Source organism: Odontesthes bonariensis, chromosome 10, assembly GCF_027942865.1.
Source record: "Odontesthes bonariensis isolate fOdoBon6 chromosome 10, fOdoBon6.hap1, whole genome shotgun sequence".
In the NCBI taxonomy this organism is placed as follows: Eukaryota; Metazoa; Chordata; class Actinopteri; order Atheriniformes; family Atherinopsidae; genus Odontesthes; species Odontesthes bonariensis.
Window position 1 is genome coordinate 25,003,663 of NC_134515.1, and position 12,565 is coordinate 25,016,227.

General features: G+C 43.2%; 1 protein-coding gene across 3 annotated transcripts; it reads left to right on the forward strand.

The window, feature by feature from the left end:
• The first annotated feature begins 1,014 nt into the window (after nucleotides 1-1,014).
• raf1a (Raf-1 proto-oncogene, serine/threonine kinase a) lies at nucleotides 1,015-12,338 on the forward strand. Of its 3 annotated transcripts, none has more exons than XM_075474872.1 (18): nucleotides 1,015-1,132; nucleotides 4,146-4,378; nucleotides 4,521-4,633; nucleotides 4,732-4,834; nucleotides 4,945-5,102; nucleotides 5,800-5,889; nucleotides 7,470-7,623; nucleotides 8,054-8,173; nucleotides 8,351-8,375; nucleotides 8,529-8,638; nucleotides 8,761-8,878; nucleotides 9,079-9,163; nucleotides 9,324-9,500; nucleotides 9,580-9,626; nucleotides 9,738-9,856; nucleotides 9,943-10,074; nucleotides 10,923-11,057; nucleotides 11,145-12,338. In XM_075474872.1, the coding sequence occupies exons 2-18, from the start codon at nucleotides 4,178-4,180 to the stop codon at nucleotides 11,283-11,285; spliced, it is 2,028 nt and encodes a 675-aa protein (XP_075330987.1). In that variant the 5' UTR covers nucleotides 1,015-1,132; nucleotides 4,146-4,177; the 3' UTR covers nucleotides 11,286-12,338. The 3 variants fall into 3 exon arrangements, with proteins under 3 accessions (XP_075330987.1, XP_075330985.1, XP_075330988.1); XM_075474870.1 differs by lacking the exon at nucleotides 1,015-1,132 and adding an exon at nucleotides 1,899-2,400; XM_075474873.1 differs by lacking the exons at nucleotides 1,015-1,132; nucleotides 8,054-8,173 and adding an exon at nucleotides 1,900-2,400.
• The last annotated feature ends 227 nt before the right edge of the window (nucleotides 12,339-12,565 follow it).

Below are 12,565 nucleotides of genomic sequence, written 5' to 3' on the forward strand. Positions count from 1 at the left end.
AATGACTAAACAGTTTTGTGGTAGAATCAAAATTATACATCATAATTTATTTTTGTGTAAGTGCAAAATTATATAATAATGAGAACGATTTGATGGATACGTACAACATGTGCACATGAAACACTGTAAAACTGTTATTTTTGCCCACTTTTTCCACTTCCAGCACGTCTCAAATGGCAGTCTATCAACTATCAATTTTATTTTTCAATACTCCCTCATTTAATTTGATAATAATAAATAAGCATTGTATATATTGTGAATCATCTCTGAAAACTTTTAAGGATCTGAAATCTGAATCCAGAGTGTCAGCAGGCCTCAAATGATGCATGAATAATGCATCAAAACAAGCATGTGCTCATTCTCACAGATCTTATTGTATAAGCCCTGTTCTTCAAGTGGAGTGCTGATTACATTGTTTATAGAATACAGGAGGACTGATACACAATTCATGGGAGCTCTGAGTCTAAGCTAACTGGCCTGAGTGCTCTGTCAGATCAATAGGTGGAAGAGAGATGCTTTCACCAGTCTTAAGGTGGCTTTGCTGTAAATATCTGCAATAGTGTTTTCTGTGTCCTGGGGTCTACATTTTTTAGTTTTTAGCTCACGACCTTTGTCGTGAAGCAAGTAAAAATGTAACGAACTGTGTGGTGCAGTAAGTCTGAATTGATAAAGGGATGTTTTGAAACCTCAGTTCATTGTAAACGCCACAGTGGCGTTGCATTCGGAGTGGGATACCTTAAGATCCTCCACAATGGCAAAGCCCTGCCCTCATTTTGACAGAAACAGTACTTGGTATTTCTGTAACTTCTCAGATTCACAGCTTCTTAGAAAATGCCATTGTCAGAAAACTAGAGGCAATTGTGAAGTCAGATGTGTTGCTTGACTGTGCAATTTGCTGCTCAGCTGGGACAAAACAGGTATGGGTCTGGATCTCCTGTTAGAAATTGTCTGGTGCTGCTTTACGGAAACAATATATGCCGTACCCATCAGGACCACTGACTGGGATGTTAATCAGGCTGTTTCATTCTCAGATGGTGTCCATTCTCGCTCGCTGAAAGGACCTTTGAGCCATCTGTGATAAGGGTATCTCAGGGGACCCTGACCAGGATGCCACAGAGATGGTGAACACATGGTGAGTACAAGTGGGTATGGTTTCACAATGATACCGTTTCAGGATCAGTTCGGGTGAGAACTTTATATTGGCTGTTAGAAACGGTTATGTTTTTAAAAAAAGAAAAAAAAACTGCCAAATCCAGTGTCGATGTGAGAATGAAGCATATCTGTACACTGAACTACTACTGTGCCACTAGGCAAGGAAAATGTATTTATATAGGAAAAATCAACAACTAGCTGATTCGGAGTGATTTGCATAGACTATAAAATTGTTCAAACAAAAATTAACAGTAAAGACGGGGGGTTGCTTATTTTTCTTCCACCGAAAATGTTATAATGTAACAGAACCAGCAGCAAACCTATAAAGTAATGTTATGAGGCCACAATGTTGCAGTGTGCCTTCTTCACCAGAAGATGGCGCGACTAGAAATTACACGAATCCTTTCCTTTACCCCAAACCGGTGGATTGTTGATTTGTTGGTTGTTCAAATTAGCACTATTTCAGCAATAGTTGATTGGAACTCTTTCAAGTGTATCCCGTACCTCAAACCCCATTTGTGCACACTTCACCCTTTTCAGGGTGAGCCCAAATGGGAGTAGGCTACGTTTTAAAAGACGACGTCGGCCACATAACTAGACTTTGAAGCGTGTATTCGTTAAATTTGATAAGCGTACTTTTTTTGTTTGTTTGTTTTTTTAAAAACAGCTGGATTTTTTATTGTGAGCAATAGCGGCGGTATTGCTCACAATAAAAGTGGGAGGGTTTAAGTTTGTGCGGTAGTTGCGCAGTGTGAGGGATGCTTGCAGGTCTTGTTGTGACTGCAAGGTCCTGTTTCAATCACTGGCGTCAGACGGACGCACAACACCAACTCAAAGCTCTTCACCTTCTGCTAAACAACGTAAATATTGATTTGGAAAGGGGAAGCATGACAAAGCAACTCTTGGAACTGTTATTCTGAAAGAGCTTCTTCGCTGGACTAAAAGGAAACCCCTCGTCGTGTCACTTTGAAGGACCGACGGATTTTTTTTCGCATTCCCTACAACCGGGAGATAAAACTTTCCCTCTGTTGTTTTAGGGAGCTCGTAAAAAAGAGCCGCCTATGACCTTCACGTCTTACATTATTGCAGAATTCCCCGGCTACAGGATTGTTTGACACAGCGTTGGAACCTCTACCAGCTTCGACTTTTTGTTTTTCCTCTTTTCTTTGAATGCGTTGCAAATATGATGTCACCGACGCCACTTTTTCCTGAAGTTATGGCGGAGCACAACTTTTTTAACTTCTCTTGGTGAGCATGTACAGGCTACCGCTCCTAGCACTCACGACTCTTTGAATCACGTCAGAAAACCTGTCTTTGACTGTTAAACTTTTTTCTCCAAAGGGCACGTGGACAAGAAATGCAACGTTTGAACAAATGAAATTTGAACAGGCAGTGAAAAGAGCCGTGAAGTTGAACGATATAGTCCGCTTCTGAGGGCCTTCAGGAAATTTCACTGTTGTCACTGGTACTACCAGGCCTTACTTAAACACACGTAGCTGCCGTTATAGTACACCTTTTCTAGTTTTTTTTTTAGTTTTCGTAAAGCCTACCCGTATCTCTGCCGTGTTCCTCTCTTGTGGTCACTTTGTTTGGTTTGCTTGCAACTTAGCTGAAAGCGTTTGAAACTCAGTCTCTCTCTGGCAAATAATGCTAACCTGCTGACTTCGTTTCCTCACCGACGCTTTTGACTTTGAGGACTTTAAGTCAAACTTCTCCGTCGATGGTGGGTTTGTTAATCGGCCTGTGCAATTTAGACTGCCTATTATGTAGCACTCGTTTAATCAGACGAGCGAAGTCTTAATTATTCTGGATTTAGCGTGTTTCGTGTCAATGCCCTCTTCTGGATGGACCACGGCATTTGTTTTGTACACACACGGCAGCAGCTATGTGAGGAAGGTGGAAGACCCTAGGTTCCTCCAGTCGAGGCTTTTCTGCACGACAGACGTATCACCACGTGAGCTGTGACAGCTAACCATTAGTTCTGCAGCGGATTAGCTCCTCGGGGTTAGCTGGCCTTTGCATAAAACACAGCAGGAGTAATTTGGTGTTTTGGGTTGGGTGAAAGCATACGTGCAAAATGTGAGGGCAAAGAATGAGCAAAAAAAAAAAAAATCTCGTGTATATGTACAATATAGCGCCATAGTTTGTTTTGGAAACAAGGCAGATGAGGGAGTGTATTTAGTTGTGATGGGTGCATCCAACTAGAGTTGTGATGAATAGTTTATGTGCCTAGCTGAGGATGTTTTGTTTTTTCTTCCCTAGTTTCTCTGTACGTTCCAGCTTCGTGTATTTAGTTAGTGCCTGTGTGGTTATACTTTGCGTGTGTTCTGTAGTCTGGCCATGCAGACAAAAGCTTCTGTCGAAAGCTCCTATTGTAACTAACACCTCTGTGAGAGTCTGAGATTCTCCAAGTCGGACTAAATTAGGTTGTCCACTTTTGCCGGCTGCTGTCTTGAAAATAGATGCCATTTTCGTGCCAAAAACGGTACGTGCCTGCCGTCCTCTGTAAACCACAGATATGTTATGATATGTTGTCGGGTTTATTGTAAAGGTCGACATGCGCACTGGACCACCAAACGTCTCCGAACACAAATGCATCCTGTCGCACTTTTGAAGCGGTTTCTGTTAGCTTCACCTGAAATGTCCCTAATCGTAGCATGAGGGTTGCACCCGGGGAGATTTTGTGTAGAGATTACTTCTAACCTCATGATTTCATAACCCAAATCTGTTGTTTTGCTGATTTTCTTTCCTACTGAGAAGAATTACCACTGTGACTGACCTGCGCTCAAGCCAACTGTAGGAGTGTTTTTTTTTTTTTTGTTTTGTTTTTTTTATTAAAATAAAGCTGCACGATTCAGCATTTGGATTTCCAGTAGCAACAGAAGCTGTTTTCATGCCCCTAACAAGATAGTAACGAAGTGACCCACCCAATATCCTCACAATGAATAATGAGAGCAAATATCATATACTTTTTGTTTGATTTCCTTTTTCAGACCATTGGGAGCGCTTGGTTTTTGTTTTACTAATGGAGCACCTTCAGGGAGCGTGGAAGACCCTGAGTAATGGCTTCGGAATGAAGGATTCTGCGTTTGAGGGGCCCTGTCTATCCCCAACCACGGTCCAGGGCTTCACCTGCCAGCGGCGCTCGTCAGACGACAGCAAGATGCCAGACTCGAAGACAAGCAGCACAATCCGCGTCTACCTCCCGAACCAGCAACGCACAGTGGTGAGTTCATCTCCGCTGGAAGAGAGTTCGTCTCGGATCTCCCCATCCTAACTGTATATTATAAGGATTGTAGAGGAATTGGTTTAAGAAATATCTAGAGGTTACTTTGTTTATTTTTTTAACATTTTTATTTGTCCTTCAGGTAAACGTGCGACCAGGCATGACTCTTTACAGCTGTCTGATTAAAGCGTTGAAGGTGCGAGGTCTGCAGCCTCAGTGCTGCGCTGTCTTCAAGCTGCATCCAGGACAGAGGAGGTGAGCTGTCGTGCATTTCTGACCAGTGACAAAGAGATCATCAGATCCAATTGCTCTAAATGTTTGTGTGAATGTTTTTGTTTTTTCTTTTCAATCAGTAAAAAATTCCGGATGGATTGGAATACTGACTCGACCTCACTTATCGGGGAAGAGCTGCTGGTGGAGGTTTTAGATCACGTTCCTTTGACAACACATAATTTTGTAAGTGCCCCTTTTTTTTTTTTTTTTTCCCCTCAACTCTCTGAGAAGATAAAAAAGTCACAATTCTCCTTCTTTTTTTTTTTTTTTTTTTTTTTTGGGGTCACTTTCAGGTTCGGAAAACATATCTGAAGCTAGCATTCTGCGACATTTGCCAGAAGTTTCTTTTGAACGGATTCCGTTGCCAAACGTGTGGCTACAAATTCCACGAGCACTGCAGCACCAAAGTGCCCACGATGTGTGTGGACTGGAGCAATATCAGACAACTGCTGTAAGTATGTGAGGGGCTGATGTCGGAAAAGGCCATTAACAAGTCGCCAGTGAGTTCTCTAGCAGTGTTTTTCAACATCGAGATGGATCAAAATGTCTTCAGGTCAGCTAAGTCTGTGGTTGATCCTGAATTAGTTTAAGTGCGATGACGATGAGAGCTTTTAAAGGAAATTGAAGGGGCTATTGTGAATTCAAGAACAATTCTGATGGTAATACTGAAGCAATAGAAAAAATAACAATATTTAGAAGAGAAACAATAGGGTTCCAGCATACCCTGCTTCTTGAACCCTTAATCAATTATTGAAATCTTCCAATCGCAACCAATCTTCAACAATTGGTTGCGTGGAAGCTTATCATTTCAATTCGGACTGAAAAATGTAATATCCGAAGTAGGACTCGGATAGTGTTGCTCAGATAAAAAGGGAAATTACGTTCTACTGATCTCAGATCTCCTGATTAGGCCTGTGCTTATACACTTGGCTTTGCATACTCGCACTCCAAATAGAGGCCCTTTAGTTTTATTTTGCATAAGGGGCTACAGGATCAACATTTACCATTTTGAGATCTGTATCACTGACGAATAGGAGATAGGCCCAGCCCCCTGTAGTCTGCAGCAGTCGGCTGTTATTTGGTTAGACACTCGCACATTGCCAGGCACCAAGCACTTTGAGTTGTTAACGTTCCATTTATATCTTCAGGTTGTTTCCAACGCCTGGTGAGAGCGGTGGTCCGTCCCTGCCGCCGCCTACGTCTAGACGCATGAGAGAATCCTTAACACGGTTTCCAAGGTGAGGCTCAGATGTTATTCTTCCCTTGCTTCATCCAAACTCAAACACACCCCTAAAATATTCAAACTGTATTGACAATCACCGAGGAGAAGGTGTCCTTTTTTTTGTGTGTGTGACCAGAGAAAGAAGAGTGAATTAATGTCCTGTTTAGAATCATTGTTGCTATTTTTGTACTGCCTGTTGTTCATTTTAGTTCTGGTTGGGGTTTTGTAGGAGGAGCTAGCAACCAGCCACTGACAAAAAAAAAGAAAAGGAAATAGAGCTGTAGGAGCGAGTACTCTAAACAAGGTTTAACGTTCATTAACAGGTCTCAAGAGGCCATGACCATGACCATTGTCATTTTCTGTGCCATTTGTCATGCTTGAGTGCAGCGCAGTTGCAGTGCTAACTTTGAAAGAGCCTTAATCTTTATGAAATCAAATCCTGTTTTAAGTGACGTCCCCAGCTTTAGGGAGGCTTACCAGTCCAAGGGCTAATGGAACTGGGTGTGAAAAGGGTCTGTTGTTTCACCAACTCATAAAATGGTTACAAAGGACTCTGAGCTGCCAAATTAGCACTCACAAAGTGCCCCATTCCATCAACTGAAGTGCCTCTAAAGGCTGAGTTATACTTCTTTTAACTGCCCTTGCGCTTGCGTCTTGCGCGTATGTTAATGGCTCGAGACGTTTATACTTCATTTTGCTTTGTCGGCGCTTGCGTGTGCTGCATGGCGATTCACCGCCAGGACAGTAGGTGGAGTAGCGGGTTTTTTCAATGACAAGCCTACTATGATGAAAGGAAATTCACCGCCAGGACCTCTTCGAGTGGATTCATGCTTCTTCTTCTTGTAAATAGCCGGTATTTTGTGAGATTTTCAACACCTTGGGGGTCTAAACGACTACTTTCTCGCCTGAAAATGTTTCAAATGTTGCTAAAGTTATATATTTACAGAGTTTATAGCTTAAGGGAAATCAGCTTTTCAGGCCGGCTGATTTCGGCTCGGGCAGGAGTGAAGTGCACTGTGTGTAAACGCTCTGCATACTGTCAGATCGAGTATGCCGTTTTCAAGTAGTAGGCGGTTTCGAACACAGCCAGTGGCTTGCGCTTGCGACTTGCGTGAAGTTTAGAAAATTGAGGTGACACACGCAAGCACGCAAGGGGGGGCTTGCAACCGCGCAAGGGCTTGCGTTGCGTTTTGCGTTGCGTCTTGCGTTACCGACTATAAACCAGGCTTAAGACCTTTTATACAATTCAACACTGATCATATACTAATGAATATTATAACCTGGTGTGTATGGGAGCACCTGAAGGCAGAGTAGCATTTGGATTGCTTGGAGATGAACATGATTGACCAATGAGCTGCACACCTTTTCAACTGAGCCAGTACTGAGCAGTTGTGGTCCGACCTAAATAAATGATGCTCGAATGAGGATGATGAGAAGAAATGACAGAAATAAACGTGTGGCAACAACGGCCACCACCCTCGTCTCATTTGTCTCTCCATTAGCCGTCCGTTTTTGTGTCATTTTGAAGCTGTGGCACAAGAAAGCTCGATGTTAATATTTGATTCTTGCCCCCCCCCCCCCCCTCCCCCATCACAGCTCGGCCCACCGATATTCCACCCCTCATGCCTTCAACTACACCACATCCTGCACACCCACAGGCGGCGGTCTCTCCCAGAGGCAGCGCTCCACTTCGACACCCAACGTCCACATGGTTAGCACGACCCTGCCTGTGGACAGCAGCATGTTCGAGGTAACTACACACCATGTGGGCCCCTTGAGTACTCCTGTAGGTTAAGGCAGCCACTCCTAAAATATCTCATGCCTCAGAGTGTTCTAGTCCTTCTACATTCGTCTTAGGCATGCCAACTACCCCCCCCTCTTATCTACCTCTGCCTTAAGTCATCCACCTGAACAGGCCTGAGAACGTGTTTTTTTTGTTTTTGTTTTTTTAAATATGTGTGACTTCCATTTGTTCGGTTACAGTTTGTGCTTTATCACCGCCACTGTTCTTGCATAATCAACAAGCTAGTTTTCTTGATTTGTAGACTTTATGTTCCCTCTGTCCAGGTAGAAACTGGAGCGTCATTTTTCACGTTGCTCTATCCTCACTTTGCTTTACTCTTTTCCTTTCCCTCCTTTCTCCTCATTGGCCTGTTATATTTTACCCTACTGGGGAGTAGCTAGACTGCCTGAATACCTCTCCCAGCTCCTGGTGCCATAGATTCTGGCTGAAGAGGAAAGTAGGTATTGTGCACTTCTCCCAGACTTTTGTTGAGGCCTCGTCTCAGAGTCCAGAAAAGGTTAGAAAGCAGAGTGTCTGTGTGCAGTCTGAATGGCATGCATTAGAAGCAGACTATCTGCGTTAACATCTTAGTGCTGCAGTTGAACCATGAGTGATGGCATGTGCTTAAACAGGCTTATTAAACTTTTTTTGCCTTTTGTTTCCTTGTCTTTTTTTTTTTTTTTTGTCTGCTTAGGATGCAATGCGCGATCATGACTCTGGTAAGTGGCCAGTTCTGCATTTCAGTCATTTCATGTCATGCACATTTGTATTGCATCACAACTCTTCCTTCACCCTCCACCCAGTTTAGCTCATTTAAAACACAGTCTCCCCACTGCTTCCATCTTTATTTATTTCATTTTGTTCTCCTGAAGGGGGGAGTTCCCCCAACCAGAGCCCCACTGGCTGGTCCCAGTCCAAAGCTCCCGCACCTGCTCAGCGAGAGAGGGTCCCATCCTTCAACACTCAGGAGAAAAATAAAATCGTACGTCCTCCGTTTTATTAAAATTTCCGCCGTCTGGTTGCTGCCTGCCTTTTAGAAACCAGGCTTAATGATATGTTGCTCGTTTGTCATGAGTTGGACCTTTTTGATTTCTGCTCATCTAGAGGCCTCGGGACAAGCGGGACTCGAGTTACTACTGGGAGATCGAGGCCACTGAGGTTTACCTGCAGTCCCGCATTGGCTCAGGCTCCTTTGGAACGGTGTACAAAGGAAAATGGCACGGTAAGTAGTGCACTACGGATGGGGCGGGGCACTGTCGGGTGCTACACTTTCACTAAGTCATACCAGACTTGTCTCACATTTTGACTCTCACTTGACTCATGAAATGACTTAAATGTGTGCTGTAAGGCTTTTTTTTATAAGAGTTTGTACACTTTATGTGCAAAGAATATCTAATGTGTATTTTTTATTTTTTTTTGTAGGTGATGTAGCAGTGAAGATTTTAAAGGTGATTGACCCTACACCAGAGCAGTTCCAGGCATTCAGAAATGAAGTGGCAGTCCTGAGGTAAGAAATGAGTGGACCTCTTATTTATTTATTTTTTTTTTCCTCATCTCAGACCAGCAACCTTGTCCAAATGTCTTAGTGAGTCATCTTCAACACCAGATCTTATCTCACAGCATCTTTGGCAAGCTGATTTCCTCTCCCCTTCTGCCTCTGGTTGCAGGAAAACGCGACATGTCAACATCCTGTTGTTCATGGGCTACATGACGAAGGACGCCCTGGCCATCGTGACCCAGTGGTGTGAGGGCAGCAGCCTGTACAAACACATTCACGTCCTCGAGACAAATTTAAAGATAATCCAGCTCATAGATATTGCCAGACAGACGGCTCAGGGCATGGAGTAAGTTGCAAACAATAGGAGCTTATCCGATGATGCTTCTGAAGTTGAGATGTCATCTAATACATTTTTTACTTTTCAGTTATCTGCATGCAAAAAACATCATTCATCGTGACATGAAGTCCAACAGTATCCTTTGCTGCTTTTATTTGTGTTTGAACAAAAATCCCTTAATGCAGCTTAGTCGTCCAACTGCTTAGGATCTTTCTTTTTACCTGAGATTCCTTGACAGCAGTGCAGACATCTTCTTGCATGAAGGGCTAACAGTGAAAATTGGGGACTTTGGTCTCGCTACAGTGAAGGCCAGGTGGAGTGGCTCTCATCAGGTCGAGCAACCTTCTGGATCCATTCTTTGGATGGTTAGTAACACTTTAAACCTCGTGGCAGCAGATTGGTCATAACAAACTTTGGAACAAAGGGATCATTTCTTATTTGTTGTTTACAGGCTCCTGAGGTTATCCGGATGCAGGATAACAATCCCTACAGCTTCCAATCTGATGTCTATTCCTATGGAATTGTTCTCTTTGAGCTCATGACGGGAGAGCTCCCATACGCCATGATAGCAAACAGAGATCAGGTAAAGTTATGTACACACGCCGTACTGTATGTCAGGAGTTTAGTGGCTCATGTGCAGAATGTTAGAGTAGGTCCATGCCATTCTGTATTCTTCTTATTTGCTAATTGTATGTGTCCAGCACATCCATGGCTGAACATAAAGGTCTTTTTTTTTTTTTTTTTTTTTTGCCGGCTTTTTTAAACCCCACAATCGGGCATTTGTCTAGTTGACTGGGTCAGAGTACGAACCCGGCCCAGGAGGTGGTGAAAAGACACTGTGTTGCTGTCTGAAGAGGGTAATGGAGCTGGACTGAGGCCCGCCATGAAACGGAGGCGGACGCCATGGAGCCACTGGCCTAATTTTAGACCCCGTAATACAACCCTGTGTTAGAAAAGGGGTCCATGGGTGTGCGCGTGTTTGTGTGTGTGTCTGTAGTTTTTTGTTTTTTTTTTGTCTTGGCTTGAGTCACATCTGGCTCCTTCTCGTTATTCAGAGCAGGCTAAATCCCTGCACAGAGTGTGGCCAAAGTAGCATTGTGATCCCCTGTCATACCCTATTCTCCTTGATACTGTAGAATGACTTTGTGCTCAGCTGATCTGGCAGGCACATAGAGTGCTCCTATCATCTTTTATCTCTGCAGCATCATGCACCCATGCCTTCACAATAGCTGCAGTGTTTTAGGTGTCGGTCACCTTAGACTCGCAGGCCATATTTATATCTGTATGGTCGACTGCTGATTCAGGATTGATCAGATGTCCCCCCCCCCACAGTTGCAGTGACCTCACTTGTTCGACTTTAAAAATGTTTTTTTTTAAATGTGATTACTTTTCCAGTCTGCCTCATTTGCTGTTTTTGACTTCCGCTCTTAGATTATTTTCATGGTGGGAAGAGGTTATATGTCCCCAGACCTCAGTAAGCTCTACAAAAACTGCCCCAAAGCCATGAAAAGGTTGGTGGCTGACTGCATCAAGAAGTCCAAGGACGAAAGGCCACTCTTCCCCCAGGTGAACTGCTCTGTCTGTAATTTTAGACATTTTAGTTTAAAAAAAAAAAAAAAAACTTTTTTTCCTGACTTTTTCTTTTTCTTCTAGATTCTGTCCTCCATTGAGCTCCTCCAGCACGCTCTCCCTAAGATAAACCGCAGTGCCTCAGAACCATCCCTGCACAGAGCCTCGCACACCGAGGACATCAACGCCTTTACTCTGACCTCCACCAGACTGCCTGTTTTTTAGAGGCTCAACTAGCACCGTCCCTCGTCTTCCTCCTCCAAAATATACGAATGCAAGCATTCAGTGGGCCCAAATTCTCTACGTAAAGATTTTAGCTAGCATAGACCAACAGATACACATGGAATCACACACAGACCCACTCTAAACATCATCATTTAATGAATTGAGGAGAGAGGGAAGTGCTGAAGAAACAGCCTCTGAGATTAACCATGGAAGGGATCGGGTGAAAACGGATTGCAGTTGGATGTAGACATGAGTGGGTCAGCATATGGTACATAATCTCATGTATTTAGACATATGTAGAGGCTGCGTGTTGGCATTGTATTCGATGTAATTTGTAAATATATGCACGCACACCTACCTAAGACAACCATGAATGGACTTTGAAGGAAGCTCGGGACGTATGCGTCTCTTGATTTTGGGTTCTGTCACATGAAGGATGCCTTTTTCAGGTCTGCCTGGTTTTTTGGTGAAGAGGACTCTATTTTTTTCTTTTTTTTTAAGCTTATCTGCCTTAAGTGGAAACAAAGCCTGGACTAAGATCCTGCACAACTTCACCTTCCTCTGGTTATCATGAAGCCGTTTGAAGTCGTCCATCTAGTTGCACAGTAGCTGATTTTGCATTGTCTTAAATGATAATGGGGTAGAAATGGAAATTTTTTTTTTTTTTTTTTTTTTTTTTTTTTCTCCTTTCCTGAGGTCTTTTAATCGTCATTATTTTGGGGTAATTTTGGATGAATTATAGCCTGTCTGAAAGCTAGCATGAGTGATGATTGATATCTGCACAGTTAAGCAGAAGCAAAGGTTTTCGACAGTCTGCCCATTGGTCTCATCGCTCTGAGTAAGCTGATTTGTTGATGCCCACGCACCCTTCAGTCCTCACCGTCAGTTGGTTATTGTGAGCTGGGTGTTTGGCAAGTGTCTTAAATATTTTAAATGATTTGGAAACTAATTTTGTTTTTATCCTGTCACTTTGAGGAGGTTTTATTTTGAACTTGGTGAGAAAGTTGTCAATGCGATGTTTTAATAAAATTTAAGTTAAATTCCTTTGCCAAAGTAGACTGTCTGCATCATGTTTGTTCTTCACATTGTTTGGCCGACATTTGTCACGTTGACCATGCACTGTAGGTCACTTTAACTCCATTTTCAATGCAGCTGTGCTCCGCCTCCTGCTTTCTGACGGTGAACTACAGCACATGTGCAAGACTTTGAAACAGGGTGTAATGTTTGCCGTAGCAGTGGCAACGTGGTGTAACCTCACAGGGGATCCAGTCCAGACACGC